General features: G+C 36.2%; 1 protein-coding gene across 1 annotated transcript; it reads right to left on the minus strand.

Annotated features, from left to right (window-relative positions):
* Window positions 1–10914: 10914 nt before the first annotated feature.
* LOC122726050 (60S ribosomal protein L30-like) lies at window positions 10915–11477 on the minus strand. Its single transcript, XM_043963488.1, has 2 exons — window positions 11104–11477; window positions 10915–10942 (listed from the first exon to the last, which is right to left on the minus strand). Exons 1-2 carry the CDS (start codon window positions 11424–11426, stop codon window positions 10915–10917), a joined length of 351 nt encoding a protein of 116 aa, XP_043819423.1. The 5' UTR covers window positions 11427–11477.
* Window positions 11478–17488: the final 6011 nt, after the last annotated feature.

The raw sequence follows: 17488 nt of genomic DNA on the forward strand, positions 1-17488 counted from the left end.
AGGTTTCTAAGACTTCCACACCAGGATGGAAAGTAAATGTGTCCACTTTGAGTCCAATGCCTATTACACAAAGTAATTGATGTATGGGCTGGTCTTACTGAGATTTAAGGTTCTGATCCATCCTTAAGGACCTCCAGTGGAGTCAGTACTTAAAAAGATGATCATGGAAAACCATGTAGCCACAATGATAACTGTGGTCATTCTTTTTTCATACTTAAAGGACTCTAATGATCCAGTGCATCTGTGATCTCACTGTTGTGGGTACTTTAAAAAGTAGGTTGCAATTTGTCTATGCCTCCTCAATCTTCGCAAATCTCATCCATGTCTTCAAATAGTAATACTACAGGGGGAATCAATCTCTGAGGTGCTGGGGACTTGCTTCTAATTCTAATGACACTGCAAGGATACCAATGAAGAATGCAGGTTTTCAATTTGTTGTTTCAGTTGCTTTCACCCTGTAGTAAAATTTAGAGGAAATCTGAATAAACATACATGGCTTTTATCTTTTTTTCCCCAAAAGAAGGAGGCATCCAATTCCCACATGTACTCAATATATAATACCAGATATTGAACAATTCTCTCTACTATAGAAAATTCTGCTCTCACAAGAGTGTATCCATGAAATGAAATAGAAGCATATATCACTCTAATTAGTCAATTAGACTCTCCTTAGAAAAGGGACTCTTAAATTTTGGTGTTTATCATGGAAACCTTTGGTAGTCTGTTGAAGTCTATGACCCCCTTCTCTGAATGTTTAAAATACATAAGATTACAAGGAAAAATTATTAGTTTTTTCCATCCAAGTTCAAGTACTTATTGAAATTTCTACATAGTTCCCTTAAGGAATCCATTGACCTAAGGTTTAAAGTTCATATCCCAAAGATATAAATAAAGGAAAAGGATCTATATGTCCAAGCAACATTTACAGTAGCTCTTTTAGTGGTGGCAAAGAATTGTAAATTGAGGGGATGTTTATCAATTGGAGAATGGCTGAAGAATATCTTGTATATGATTTTGATGGAACACTGTTGTACAATAAGAAATGATGAACAGAATGCTGTCAGAAAAACCTGAGAAGACTTACATGAACTGATGCAAAGTGAAATAAACTGAACGAAAATAACATTGTACATAGTAACAGTAAGGTGTATGGTGATCAACTGTGAATGATTTAGCTATTCTCAGCAATACAATGATCCAAGACAATTCTGAAGGACTTATGATGAAAAAATGCTCTCCATCTCCAAAGGGGAAAAAATGATAGAGTCTGAATACAGAACAAAGAATGTTTTTTCTTTATTTTTCTTGGGGTCTTTGTGTGTGTGTGTGTTTTCTTTCACAACATGACTAATATGGATATATGTTTTGCATGCCCACACATGTATAACATAACAAATTACTTGCCTTCTCAGTGGTAGGGGAAAGATGGAGGGAGATAAGTTGGAGCTCAAAAAATTTTAAAAGATGAATATCAAAAATGTTTTTACATGTAATTGGGAAAATATGTTAAAAAAAAAGAAAAAAGTGAAATTTTTTGTTAAAGAAAACTTTTCTCCTTGTATGTGCACAGAAGCTCAAGCTCAGGAATTCTCAATCTCTTTGGAATTCTAGAATTTGGCAACTCTTAAAATCAAGATCACCCATAAGACTTAGAACAGCTAGCAAGACACTGGAGAACAAGTTCCCCCATCTCAAGCTTGATTTGTGTAACACAGGTTCTGGACTTACTTTTCCAATCCCAACTAGAACTACTAATTTAGATTCCCTGAACACATCTGCAACATTTCCCCTCTGGGATTTGGGATAATCAAAAGTTTCTAAGAACATATTTTTCTGGAGATAACTCACAAGGTCCTTAGCAATATGCTTCCCCTTTAATTGCCAGTTTTTATAAATTAGTTAGCCAGATTTAAGAGGACATACTTTACTAAGAAGATACAGTAATACTATTTAGTACAAAACATTCCTCCAAATCAGTGACACACTCTTGCACAAGTATGTACTGAATCCAGAAGAAAAAAAGTTCCAGGTTGGCTAGTATGTGTAGCAAAGGAGAAATTCATGACTTCAGGCTGTTAGAAGTCCTCTTTTACCCTTTGTGAGATATTAACATGTTTCCCTTAGGTATGGTATAGCTTTGTTGCTAGGATACTTATGGTGACTTGAATTTGCCTTTCATCACAATATCTAATCTATCCTTCACTCCAGATGAAGAAAATATTGTCTTGGGATGCAGCTAAGACTGTGATGACAGGTCCAGATCCTCTGGTCTTCTGATTTTCACAAAACCGTCTTTGGTCAGGAGTGGGGAACTTTTCTGCTTCCCTCTCTAAAAAATTCCTTCTCAGGATCATGTTAGAGGCAACCACCACTAATAGGTTTCTAGATACTTGAATCTGTTATTCCAAACAGGCTCTCTGTTTTAATAAAATCTGGAAGGGTATGAAAATTCCCTCAAGCAATTCAAACAGCTGAAATGCTATGGTTGAAAGGAGATGCCTAGTCCTAGTTCACACCTTTGATTGATTCACCAAAATATGTTTTAGTGTGATAAAACTATCAGGGCACAGTTCCTGTAAATGGAATGGGAGTAATTTGATCAAATGACTCAATCAACATTCACCTTTACCTACACGTTATGATTTTATATTGTGTGATATGAATGGAGGGAGAAATCTCCTCTTTTGTGCCCCCTTTGCTGCCCTGTAGTCTGGGAGTCCGAGAGGAAGAACTTAGGAAAAAGGAAAATGGAAAGGGGTGAACTATTTCACAAATGTGTATCATAAGACCATAGAAGGGGAAGGCAAGAATCTATCCTCCTGAGCCTCTATTAAATACTCATCAGGAGACAGCTATGATCTTTGATATGGGGTTAGTAGAGTATCAAGGTAGGAAAACATTGGTACACTTCAGATGGCTATATCAAGAAACTTGCTGTATAATTTCATCAAGATGATTGGCTGGGAAATACTCAAATAGATAAGCGTTTCCTTTATTAGCCCCCTATTTGAATTGGTTTTGAGCTATCATATTTAACAGAGAGGTACATGGTGGGTAACAGTAAGCTAATAAAATCACAAAGGCATGTTTAAGGACATTATTTTTTTCCTTTACTGAAAGTTATTCATTCTTCATGATTGGTTCCAAAAATATATCATCCATTGTCATGGGTTAAAACCAGCATGGCACATATGAGATCTTATCATCCTTCTGCTTCTTTGAAAATGAAATTTTAATAATTATCAACTAATTTTCCAGGGGTATATAAAAACATATTTGAATCAGCTTACATTTGTGTGCATGAACACTAAAAAGGGGGAGAATGATTTAATGATGATCCTTCCAGCCCTGCCCCCCAAGTCCTGATCAGACAACCCTCTTCTGCATGCTGGGGGAGGGGGAAAAGCCTCATACACAGTTTGATTTCAGGGTGTGTAAAGAACTAATCAGAAATAGAAGTAGGTTGGCAAAACACCAGGTGAAGCATGACATGAAAGGAAAATGGTGTAGGTGGTGACAGAAGGCATTGATATTTTTGTTCTCATCCCCCCACCCCCACCTCCTTTCAGAAACAAGTTATAGCCTTTCAGCATTACTCCGAAGGTTTCAGTCTCCTGGTATCTCCATGCCGTCCCTTGGAAATTCAGGCCTATAATCTATGTATGGATTAGAATTTTCCCGGTCTCATCAAAATTTCCTTGATCCATGACCTAGTCCTTCTAATTTCTGCTTTTCTGATATATGACAGAAAAAATGTAATGGGTTCGTAATGGAAATAACCCAAGGAATTTGTTGCGTCTGCTGCCAGGTAACAGTCCTATTCCGGTGAAACAATTCAAGGCCTTTGAGAGATTATACTGATATTGCAAATTTCAGGCACTGTGACTGGTCAGTTGTGAAGATATTTGGAGGAAAGCATGGTCTTTTGTTGTCTTTTAAAGGGAAGTTAGAATACCCTTATTTTAGTTTTACCTCTGCAAGAATTTTAGATAAAACATTTCACTTTAGGGGGATCTCTGTATCCTCCTATGTAAAATGAGAGTTGGGGGCAGCTAGGTGGTCCAGTGGATAGAGCACCGGTCCTGGAGTCAGGAGGAGCTGAGTTCAAATACGGCCTCAGACACTTAACACTTACTGGCTGTGTGACCCTGGGCAAGTCACTTAACCCCAATTGCCTCACCATAAAAAAAAAAAAAAATGAGCATTGGATTAGATGACCTCTTAGTCTTCCAGCTCTAAGTCCAATACAAGGGTTCCACTTTACCAGGATTTATTATAATAGGTAACAGGGGATTGCTATGTGTGCAACGCACGTCTTATATAGTTCCTCCCATGTAAGAACCTAGGGAACTTGCTTAAGGAAGAGTCCCTATGATGTAGCATGGGAGTGTCTTGGAGAGGATTTGGAATATGTGTAGACAGTCTGTGACTAGTTTTGGTCTGTTAACCATGTGGTGGGCAACCACTTCTTTGCAGTAATAGAATCATAATGAGGGGCACTTTCAAAAAGTTCTTGGCCTCAGTCCTCCCCCTAGGTTTCCTCTCTACACTTGGTTTGACTTTGTTTGGCTCCATGAATATGAATATACTCTTTGACCTTTGTTCTTTTATAGTAGATGAATGAGATTAATGTGACTCCTCTGACATGGCAAATTTCAAAAGATTAGGAGAACTAGCCTTGAGGAGTCCAGGAGTACCAGATTTAAATTAATGTCAGATTTTGTAGTCAGCCCAGCCTTGACGCTAAGAGGAGCAGAGCCCAGCCAGCTGCAGTTACTAAAGGACTCATTCAGTATTGATCCATCATTTGACCATATACTTAGTGTGGTCAATGCTAGGTAGAAATTATGATAATTCTGAGCCCACTTCCCCCAAGGTGGGATAGAGAGAGTATATCCCCTAAACTGTGTGGATAAGTAGAGTTGGGAGGAAGGGATGAGGGGATATTTGTATCCTTTTTTTTTTTTTTTTTTTTTTTTTGCAGGATAATGAGGGTCAAGTGACTTGCCCAGGATCAAAGTAGTAAGTGTCAAGTGTCTGAGGCCGGATTTGAACTCAGGTCCTCCTGAATCCAGGGCCAGTGCTTTATTCATTGTGCCACCTAGCTGCCCCCTATTTGTATCCTTTTTCCTAATTTTCTAAGTAATTATTACTGCAAACACAAATTGATAATAAATGGAATGAGGATGCGAGTTACTGGTGGCTAATAGTGGAGAAAACACAGTTAGTCAAGGTTATAGATGAAAACATTAGAAAAGAAATGTCCTTTAAAAATTATTTTGAATTTATGGAATAAAACGAGCATTTCCACCACACAGTACAATAAAAATAGATCATTGTGCATGAAACAGCAGATCTCCTATGCACAACTTGCTAATCATTTCAAACATACAACATTATCCTGTAAATTTATTTTCTTCTTTTTTTCTTCCCTCTCCCCTACCCTAGACATGGCTAGCATTAAACAAAAATAGGTGTTTATACACACAAACACACACACATACATTCACATATATTTACATTTGTGCAAAATTTTAATAAAATGTAAATGATATAAAATAAACATGAATTACATGTATGTAAAATTATATGTACATATAAAATAATTATATAAGTACTTCTATTTATCAGTTGTTTCTCTTGATTCAGATAACATCTTTCTTCATATATCCTTTATAGTTAATTTGGATATTTATAATAAGCAAAATAACTCATTTAGTCTGTCATTCTTAAAACAATATTGCTGCTACTATATATAGGTTCTCTTTGTTTTTCTCATTTCACTCTTCATTATTTCATGCAAGTCTTTCCATTTTTTCTAAAATCATTGAGCTCATCATTTCTTATAGTACAATAGTAGTTCATCACAGTCATATACCAGTGTAATCCTAGGACTCTGAGAAGGAAATATAGACACCCAAGTCTAGGATAAATAGGAGACAAAGGAATAGGAAGGGAATACACATTTCTTACATGTCTACTATGTGCAATACAGAGGCAGCTAGATAGTCCAGTGGATAGAACAGTGGGCCTGGAGTCAGGAAGGCCTGAGTTCAAATCTGGCCTCAGATGCTTATGTGACCTTGAGCCATTCACTTAACCTCTGTTTGCTTTAATCTACTAGATAATGGAAAGAGAAACCACTCTAGTATTTTTGCAAAGAAAACCCTGGCTAGTATTGGCGTCCATGGGGTCAGAAAGTTAGACATGAATGAAGGACCAAACAACAATGTACCAGTTACCATGCTAAGCACCTAATGAATATTATCTCATTTGATTCTCACAACAAATTTGTGAGGTATATGCTATTACCCCCATTTTAAAGTTCAGAAAACTGAAGTAGACCAAGGTTAAAAGACATGTGCAAAGTCATACAGCTAGCAAATATCTGAGATTAAATTTGAATTTAAGTCTTTTTGACTCCAGGTCCTGAGTTCTGTTTGGGGAGACTTACAACCTGGATTGGGGAGCTAGCTCACCCAAAGAATTGGAGGATCATCAGGAATCTTGTAAAATTTTAAAAAAAAGTTTATTAGGAGAGAGGAATAATGCCAGGGGTACAGATCAACATGGTGATGTCCCACTGGAGTAAGAGTCGACCTGGTTTTTTGTATATTTACAAGGCAAAGAAAGGGGAGGGAAGGGCAAGATGACTATGGGGAGGGTCTTTGAATAATGGGGTATCAGTAGGATATGGAGCATCCATCCATATCCTGTATATCATCTTGTAGACGTTAATATTGCTTATCAGTGTAACAGGGTAATGGTCTGTCACACCTTATTGCTGAAGTGCTTTTCCGTTGAGGAAGTTTTAAGGATTTCTTGGGGGTTGGGATCTTTAGGTTTCTTGGGGTCCCACTGCATTCCCACAACAGTCTGAGAGCGGGTCCAGAACATACTTGTAATACAGGGATTTCCTGAGTCCAACTCCAACAGTGAAGAAGAATGAAATACAGGCTTAGATCAAATTGACCAACTTCCACAAACAAAATGCATACATGTATTTTCAAACTAAAAGCTGGAATATGAAAAGGCATGGAGGAATGATTTTTAAGCCCTAGTAAAAATTAGTGTCACCTCAAACAGTAAGATATGGTAGGGGAACAAAGATAATAATTAAAGTATATATGTCTTTCTTCATACCTTTACCATATTTACATGAGTATAGCATTTCATATTTGCAAGGTGGTGGGGAAGGTATGTAGAAGGAATCCTTTGAACTACATATTGCCCCATGTAGCAGTTGTACATAATGAGAGTTTTAGGGCACCTAGGTATATTAGGCTCTACAGGTAGCTAGGTGTAACAGTGAATAAAGCACCAGGCCTAGAGTCAAGAAGACCTGAGTTCAAATACGGTTTCAGACATTTACTAGCTATGTGACCCTGGGCAAGTCACTTACCCCTGTTTGCCTCAGTTTCCTCATCTGTCAAAATTGTACCTGTCTTTCTGTGGTTCCTCTGTGATTAATTGTTTCTATGTTTTGTTTAGGGTAGCTAGTGGACAGAGTGCTCCTGAGTTCAAATCTGGTTTCAGATACTTGCTAGCTATGTGACCCAGGGTAAGTCACTTAACCCTGTTTGCCTCAGTTTCCTCATCTGTGAAATGAGCTAGAGAAGGAAACAGCAAACCACTCCAGTATCTTTGCCAAGAAAACCCCAAATGGGATCATAAAGAATTGGACACAGCTCAAAATGGCTGAACAACAACAAAACAACCCTAAGGTCAAAAGTCCCAAACAAAGATTATTTGGAGCTTCATCAAGAAAGTCATGCTCTCCCAATGATCTCTCTCTATATCATGACACAGAAAACATGGGTTCTGTCAAATGGTAGGCAAACAAACATATATGTGTTTACTGTATTTCTAGTAAATTCCCTCAAGGAAGAGAATCAGATTCAGTAATAGAAAGGTCTGTTCATTGCTAATCCTATATTAAAACATTAATCATCAAGTAATTTATCGGTTAATTTCTCATTAGTTATTGTTTTTTTCTTCTTGAACATGATTTCAAATAATGCTCTAGGTGAAGTAACTGGCTATTTTCTCTGCCTTTTATCCTGTCTATTCTTGCTTTATTGTTGTTTTTGTTGTTTGTTTTGTATTTTCTTTTGAGTGGGTGGGAGAAAACTGCTTTTTAATTTTTTCAGGAGCTTTTGGAAGCAGCATCCTGCAATAAAGACTGGGTTTGGAGTTCAAGGATCTAGGTTAAATCCTATTTCTGATGGTTACTACTTCTGTGGCCTTGAACAAATCACTGTAGCTCCTAGGGTCTCAGTTTTCCTATGGGTATAATGAAGGCATTAGAACCTAGATGGTTTTTGAGGGTTCTTCCTACTTAAAACTGTGATCCTTTAATCTCATATTACATTTTACAGAGAAAGAAACCAATATACCAAGCAGGAAAACAACTTGTCCAAGATCAAACACCTGAGTTCCAAGGCCAGACAGAAGCCATGCCTTTTGCCTCTGGTTTCAATGTACTTCCACCATGACAGGATACCTTTTCTAATATTTAAATCTATGAAGGCTAGAAATAAGACTAGAACATATCTAGGTTTTTCTTCAGTTAATCTTCTATCAAGACAAAGAGATTGGGGAATATAATCACAGGAGGCTAATTACAGTACCCCCAGAATTTTTATATACCTTCTTAGTCTTTGAAACTGCCTTACCTGAATATTATACTTCAAATTATTTTGTAGAGGAAGATTATTCAAGCAAACCAGGCTAATTTCATGGTATCAATTTGGAAATTGCTGTAAAATTCCGTTTTGATTTTTTTTTCCTGCAGTAATAGTCTAACATGCCAGATTACATGTTCAAACTGACTTCAAAAAGCAGGTGTCTACTTTCTACTATGAAGTCAATATAAAAATGAGACTTGGAGGAAGAGCTAGGTGGCGCAGCAGAGAAAGCACTGGCCCTGAATTCAGGAGGACCTGAGTTCAAATTTGACCTCAGACACTTGACACTTACTAGATGTGTGACCCTGGGAAAGTCACTTAACCCTTATTGCCCCCCAAAAATGAAAAAAAAAAAGACTCAGTACAATCACCACTTCCTTAAAGATACCTTTGGGGGCATCTAGGTGGTGCAGTGGATAAAGCATAAAGCATAGGCCCTGAATTCAGGAGGACCTGAGTTCAAATCTGACCTCAGACACTTGACAGTTACTAACTGTGTGACCCTGGGCAAGTCACTTAACCCTGATTGCCCTACAAACACACACACACATACACACACACACACACACACACACACAAATAAAAAAAACAACACAAAACCCAAAAATTAGACTTGGAAGGGACACTCTAAATAAATAGGGTTTTAAAACATTGCCTTGCATTTTACCAAAGAAATTCACTTTTCTGTATTTATAACAATGGAAAGTTCCTCTTGACAGTGGGGTGGGGAAGGATTCCTGAGAGACAAGAGGGATTATTATTTAGGAATGGTGATCCTGTCTTCCAGAGTTATCTCTATCCCCTGGCTCTTCCCCAGGTAGTAGCCACCCCTAATTGACTTTCTTGCTATAGAATTTTATTTCCCCTGATTTCTTAGGTGTGTCCATCCTAATATCTACTTGGCAGACCTGAACTTTAATAGTCTCTACATTCCTCATATGTCCTAAGCACCATGTCACCTTTTCAAGTGTTATTTTTCTCCATTGCAACTAAGTTCATTGAAGGAATTTTTTTTTTTTGGGGGGGGGTATTTGTGATCTCCAGAATTCAGAAGTATCTGGCTTATGGTAAGTGCTTGATAAATTATTTTTTATTTCACTTGACAAAGATTAGAGGAAATAATAAAAAATAAAATACATAATTTCAATTTCATGAACTGAAAAAAGCTTTTTCACTAAAAATTCCAATTAGCTAGGATAAAATGGGAAACTTGTTTTGGGAAAAATTTTAGCATCAAATACCACTTTACATGTGATACATAAGATACATGAAGAATTAATGTATCTATGACAAAAGCTATTCCCTAAGGCATAAATGCCCAAAGTCTATGAACAAACATTTCCCAAAAGAAAAATTCTAATCTATTGACAACTATATGAAAGATTATTCCAAATAAATAGTTATGAGTAATGAAGATTAAAGCAAAACTGACATTTTCCACATTCATCAAATTGTAAAAATAAAATATTTGTTGTTATTCAGTCACATTTGACCTTTTGTGACCACATTGGGAGTTTTCTTGGCAAAAATATGTGGGTGTTTTGTTGTTTTCTTCTCCAGCTCATTTGACAGATGAGGAAATTGAGGCAAATAGGGTTAAGTGACTTGCCCACAGCACTAAGCTAGTCAGTGTCTGAGGCCAGATTTGAACTCAGGAGCACTCTAGCCACTGTATTACCTGGCTACCCTAAAGAAAAGATAGAAACAATTAATCATAGAAGAGCCACAGTAAGACAGGTGCAATTTTATTCAGAAAATGCAGGTAAAAATGTATCGAACATTCTGGAAAAGGATTTTAAATTATGCTAAAAGAGACTAAAATGTCAATATTCTATGATCCAGAAATAACACTATTATGTATATATAATAAGGAGGTAAAAGTCAGAAAGGTGAAAAGTCCCATATAATCAATTTTCAATGTAGTAAAAAATTGGAAAAAATGTAGGTGCCCATCAATCAGAGGAGAACTAAACAAATTGTGACACGTGAATTTAAGGGAATATCACTATATTATTAAAAATAATAGCAAATACAAATGCAAAGAATTCAGTGAAGCACAAAAAGCCTTATTTATGCTGCTGTACAATGAAGAAGGCAGAACCAAGAAAATATACACAAGAGCAAAATTGGCAAAAGAAAATGAATGTTTCTTATTTATAATGACCAAGCATTTTTTTTTTAAACAAGCTTTGGCCAGTTTATTAAAGAATACTTTTGTACAGTTAGTTTACTTTTTACTGGTCTGTTCTGGCATGCTTCTTTTGTTTTTGTTTTTGGTGAGGCAATTGGAGTTAAGTGACTTGCCTAGGGTCACACAGCTAGTAAGTGTTAAGTGTCTGAGGCCGGATTTGAACTCAGGTACTCCTGAATCCAGGGCCGGTGCTCTATCCACTGTGCCACCTAGCTGCCCCTTGGCATGCTTCTAATGATATCAGAATTACCTGGATCAATGAGAGACAGTGTACCAACTCTGTAGTACTTCCCACATGCTGTACCCAATTCAGTGTTGTTGCCACTGTAGTGATGTACGCCAGTTTTGGCCAACATAGTGGAATATTCAATCTCTGATTTCCTCAAGGCTGGGCAGTTGTTGGCCAATATGACCAATTTGGCTTTGCCTTGTCTGATCATTTTCAGGGTCTGTTTGTAGCCTAGCACGTATTTGCCGCTTTTCATCACGAGCTGGAGCCTCGAGTTGATGGACTCCAGCGACTTTTTCGTCTTCTTTGCGGCCACCATCTTCCTGCCTGCGGTACGGGAGGACCCTCAGCCAGAGACCTGCCGCCAAGATGGCCGGGAAGCGAAAAAGGACCAAGCATTTTTTTATATAAATTAAACATTTTTATTTATAGTTTGGGGTTCTAATTTTTATCCCTCTTTCCCTCCCTCCACTGTCCCCTCCCTTAGGTAGCAAATAATCAGTTATGGGTTATACATGTATGATTATGTAAAATATTACCATGTTTGTCATTTTATACAAGAAAACTTGATTAAAAGAAAAAAAAAACGAAAACGAAAACAAACAGCATGGTTCAGTCTCTTCCATTAATATCAGTTCTTTCTTTGGAGGTGGGTAGTGTGTTTTATCAATAGTCCTTTCGGATTGTCTTGGATGATTGTATTGTTGAGAATAGTCAAGTCGGGGCTGGTAGGTGGTGCAGTGGATAGAGCAGTAGCCCCGGAGTCAGGAGGACCTGAGTTCAAATCCATCCACAGACACTTGACACTAGCTGTGTGACCCTGGACAAGTCACTTAACCCTAATTGCCTCACCAAAAAGAAAAAATTGCATCTGAGAATAGTCAAGTCATTCACAGTTCTTTATCAAATAATATTGCTGTTTCTCTCACAATGTTCTCTTAGTTCTTCTCACTTCACAACACATCATTTCATACATGTCGTTACAGACCTTTTTTTTTTTTTGCGGGAGAATGAGGGTTAAGTGACTTGCTCAGGGTCACACAGCTAGTAAGTGTCAAGTGTCTGAGGCCAGATTTGAATTCAGGTCCTCCTGAATCCAGGGCCAGTACTCTATCCACTGTGACACCTAGCTGCCCCCACCTGCTTGTCATTTCTTATGGCATAATAATATTCCATCACCATCATAGACCACAGTTTGTTAAGCCATTCCCCAATTGATGGGCATTCCTTTGATTTCTAATTTTTAGCCACCACAAAAAGAGCTGCTATAAATATTTTTGTAGAAATAGGTCTTTTTCTCTTTTTAGGAATGTCTTTGGGATATAAACCTAGCAACAGTATTGCTGAATCGAAGGGTATGCACAATGCTAAAGCCCTTTGGGCATAGTTCCAAATTGCTCTCCAGAATGGTTGGATCTTTTCACAACTCCACAAATAGCAGATGAGCATCTTAGCTTTCCCACATCCCCTCCAACATCCAATATTTTCCTTTTTTGTTATATTTGCCACTCTGACAGACGTGAGGTGATACCTCAGTGTTGTTTTAATTTACATTTCTGTGATTAATAGTGATCTAGAGCATTTTTTCATATGATTATGGATAGCTTTGATTTTTTTTTTGTATTAAAACTGCCTGTTCATATCCTTTGACCATTTGGGGAAATGACTTGTATTTTTATAAATTTTATAAATTTGGCTCAGTTTTCTACATATTTGAGAAATGAGGCCTTTATCACAGATATTTATTTCCTTTTCTTTTTTTTTTGGCGGGGCAATGGGGGTTAAGTGACTTGCCCAGGGTTACACAGCAAATAAGTGTCAAGGGTCTGAGGCTGGATTTGAACTCAGGTACTCCTGAATGCAGGGCTGGTGCTTTACCCACTGTGCCACCTAGCTGCCCCTCCACAGATATTTATTTCAAAAATTCTTTCCCAGTTTTGTTCATGCAAAAGCTTTTTAACTTCATGTAATCAAAGTGATATATTTTACATTTTATTTTACTCTATATCTTCACTGTTCCTAAATTCTTCCTCTGTCCGTAAATCTGACAGATAAATGATTCCATGGTTTCTTAATTTGCTTGTGGTATCATCCTTTATGTGTAACTAAATCATGTACTCCTTTTGACCTTATTTTAGAAAAAGGTATGAGATGTTGGTCTATACCCAGAAGTTTTTGTCAAATAATGAGTTTTTGTTCCAATATATATATATATATATATATATATATATATATATATATATATATATATACTAGATTACTATAATTATTTACTATAGTATAATTTCTATCTATTCTATTCCACTGATTTACCTCTTTATTTCTTAGTCAGTTCCAGATTATTTTGGTAATTACTGATTAATAATACAGTTTGAGATCTAGTACTGCTAGACTAACTTCTTTCATATTTTTTCATTGATTCCCATGATATCCTTGAACTTTTGTTTCTCCAAATGAATTTTGATATTATTTTTTCTAGCTCTATAAAATATTTTTTGATAGTTTGATTGGTATAGCACTGAACAAATTGCCTTAGATAGGATTGTAATTTTTATTATATTGGCTCTGCCTACACCCGAGCAATTAATATTTTTCCAATTGTTTAGATCTGACTTTATTTCTGTGAAAAGTGTTTTGTAGTTCTGGTTATTTAGTTGCTGTGTTTATATTGGAAGGTAGACTCCCAAGTACTTTATATTGGCCACAGTTATTTTAAATGGAATTCCTCTTTCTATCTGTTGTTGCTGGATTTTATTGGTAATGTATAGAAATGCTGAAGATTTATATGGGGTTATTTTGTATCCCGCAACTTTGCTAAAGTTGTTAATACTTTCAAGTAGATTTTTAGTTGATTCTCGGATTTTCTAAGTATGGCATCATATCATCTGCAAAGAGTGATAGTTTTGTTTCCTCATTTACCTATTATAATTCCTCTAATTTCTTTTTCTTCTCATTTCTATAGCTAACATTTCTAATGCAATATTAAATAGTTGAGGTGATAATGGGTATCCTTGCTTCACCCCTGATTATACTGGGAAGGCTTTTAGGTTATCTCCATTACAGATAATGCTTGCTGATGGTTTTAGGTAAGTAGTACTTATCATTTTAGGGTAAGCTCCTTTTATTCTTACAGTCTCTATTGTTTTTAATAGGAATGGGTGCTGTATTTTATCAAAGGCCTTTTCTTCTTCTATTTATATAATCATGTTTTCTGTTATTTTTGTTATTGATCTGCACAATTATGCTTATAGTTTTCCTAATATTGAAAAAACCCTGCATTCCTGTTATAAATCCCACCTGGTCATAGTGTATGATTCTTGTGATGACCAAGATTTTTGCCAAAGAGTTGAGAAAATACACCGTTTCCTGTCTATTTATTGGAGAGTTTAAGCCCTGGGGGCATGGAATAGCATGTATACTATTATACATATCTAATGTGTTATTTGCTTTTGCTTACTAGTATTTTTTTAATACTTGTTATTAAAGAGGCTCACTAACTAGGAATGGGAATAGGATGTAAATGGAAATGACTATGGTTTAAAAACAAACAAAAAATCAATTAAAAAGGGAAAGAAAAAAATCTGACTTTACTATGGGTCCCATATGGTAAGAATTTTACATGTTATTTTTTATGTTTTTTTTGTTTGTTTTGTTTTTTTGTTTGTTTGTTTTTTGTTTTTGTGAGGCAATTGGGGTTAAGTGACTTGCCTAGGGTCACATGGCTAGTAAGTATTAAGTGTGTGAGGCCAGACTTGAATTCAGGTCCTCCTGATTCCAGGGCTGGTGCTCTATCCACTACACCACCTAGCTGCCCCTACATGTTATTTTACATGTTATTTGTGGCAGATGATATAGGAGATACCTGTGAAAGCAACGATAAAATCTATTGTCTGTTCTCAAAATCCTATAAAATAAACTGGGTATTTTTATTATTTGATCTATTACCTTCTAATGTACTGAATAGTTCTTTACATACTAAGCATAGCAGACATATCTTCCCCATGAGAAATTGTGATAATGATACTTAAATATAATTAGGACTAAGTGTTTAGATAAAACACCATATTATTGAATTTTATAATTAAATATCAATTGGACTACTAATAATTATGCTCTATGTTTGAATAACACTTGATTGCAAAAGTCCTTTCAAATTCATTTTCTCATTGCTTTTCATTGCATTCCTATGAGGTAGAGAAGAAAGTGATTATTATACCTACTTTATCAATGAGGATACTAAAGCTGAGAGGCATTAAGTAGTCAAGTTAAGGTTGATGAATTTTTTTCTGGTAATACACAAAGTATCTTCTACTAAAAGCATTGCCTTCAGCTATTATTTGCTAAGGTCCCACTTGGGATGCTATTACATGAAGTGGTCTGTGGAAAAGTGACCTCTGCTATTCAGAAGATGATCACCCACAGCCCCCAATGATACAAACCTACATTTATAAGACTATATCACCAGGTCCCTTCCCATCCTGTGCTTCACCAGTTTTTCTTTTTCATTTCTGTGTTGTTTTAAGGTTGCCCATTCAAAATACTCCTATGATTATATGTTAAAATATTAAGAATCTAGTTGGGTTATAAAGCATCCTATCTGGATTTCTATTCTGTGATATAATGTCAAAATCCTTAGTTCAATTTCTGAAACACTTGGCACTCCCCTCCCCTCCCCTCCAACCATCTCATATTCCAACATAAATTAGGTAGATAAATTGATATAAAAGATTAGAAAGAAAAACTTAGTGAGTAAAAGAAGCAGTAGCAATTCTGATTACCACCATTATATAAGTAATAATCAGTCTAAAGTGACGATTAATGCAATTCTCCTGTCACTGCCAGAAATTTGTGAATATCCTCTACTCCTAACAACTTCTTTATAATTTAAGTCATTTATTATAATGGATCTTGTGGTAGATATTGAAGGCACTAAAAGGCTTTTCAGTATCAGCAAGACAAACAAAATTTGCCTTTATATTAGTATTATAAAGAAACATGTCATGTATTGCTTACCAGGGGCAGTTAGAAGTTGGTAGAAGATTTGGCACTAATACCTTAAGAGACTACACATCTTTTTGGAAAAATCTACAGTCTTTCACTCTTGAAAATTAACTCAGAAGATTTCAGGAGGGCATCAAAACCAACATTTCCTTTGGCCTCACACATATGAGAGTAGGCAAAAAGTGGGATATATTATTCAGTTTTAGCTGGGCAAGCTTTCCATTCCTAAACTGGCCACTTGTTGAATCATGGAATTCTTTCAAGAACTAAGACTACATCTTCATGAGTGAAATGAGCAGAACAAAGATAATGTTGTATACCTTAACAGCAGTATTGTTCAAAGAACAAATGTAAATGACTAAGCATTCTAAGTAATATGAATATTCAAATCAACTACAAAGGACTTATGCTATTCACCTCCAGAGAAAAAACTAATCTATCAAACTATGTATTATATAATTACACATATAGAGCTGTGTTAAATGCTAGCCTTCTCTAATGCAGGGTTGGGAGGGAGGGAGGGAGAAAAACAGCTTGTAACTCAAATGTAACCAAAAAAAAAAGGAAACAAATATTTAGTAATAATTTAAAAAGAAAAAAAGAAAATGTTATCTCTCAAAGGTCACTCAGCAACCCACCTAAGGAACCCCCTCAGAGAGAATGCTGACAAGTCCAGGTATAGAAAAATGGTCTATGAATAAAATGCAGTCATAAACATTTACATTGCATTCTACAGGTTGTGTTATATGGGGAGTCACAGAAAATCAGATCTAATATGTATACACCAGCTGGCAGTCCTGCCAAACCTCATTTCTTCAGATATATCTTGGCAGAAAAGAAACCTTCACTAACTTGAATGAAATTCATTCAAATTATTGGGAAAGAATAGGAAACACATAGACTCCATCCCAACCAAATCAAAGGAAAATCTTTTCTATTATTACATAGCTTATTACATAAAGCAAATGTAGGGGGGAAAAGACTATTTCTTCATGTCCAATACAAAATGGAGATTTTGGATAATTATATTGAAAATTCAGGAAGGTCAAAGAAAATTTAGACTTTTACTTTATTGCATTTGAAAATTAATTATTATAGACACCAATTTGGGGTAAGCATATATTAATTTATCAATATCATATCAGTAAAGGATTGACCACATCTCCCTAATTTCTCATGATCCCAGGCCATGTAATAATGGAGACAGGGAGAGAGTTTCAGCATGCCAATTAGGCAAGCAGGAGATAAGCCCCTAATCACCCATATGGCCTCCCAGAGAGAGAGTATGTGATCTCAAGGAGACCCAAGAGAGAGAATGAGACAGAGACCATGTGGTTTCAGAGAGCTGAGAGATTCAGAATATACCCCAAAGCCTTAGAA

The sequence above is a fragment of the Dromiciops gliroides genome, chromosome 4 (genome assembly GCF_019393635.1).
Source record: "Dromiciops gliroides isolate mDroGli1 chromosome 4, mDroGli1.pri, whole genome shotgun sequence".
NCBI classification, from domain to species: domain Eukaryota; kingdom Metazoa; phylum Chordata; class Mammalia; order Microbiotheria; family Microbiotheriidae; genus Dromiciops; species Dromiciops gliroides.

Bases quoted from the DNA above. Each gene is read 5' to 3' on its own strand.
- LOC122726050 (XM_043963488.1), bottom strand. From the start codon at position 11,426: ATGGTGGCCGCAAAGAAGACGAAAAAGTCGCTGGAGTCCATCAACTCG. The intron at 10,943-11,103 runs GCCAAGGGGCAG...AAACAAAAGAAG, and splicing joins TCTGATATCATTAGAAGCAT to CATGCCAGAACAGACCAGTA.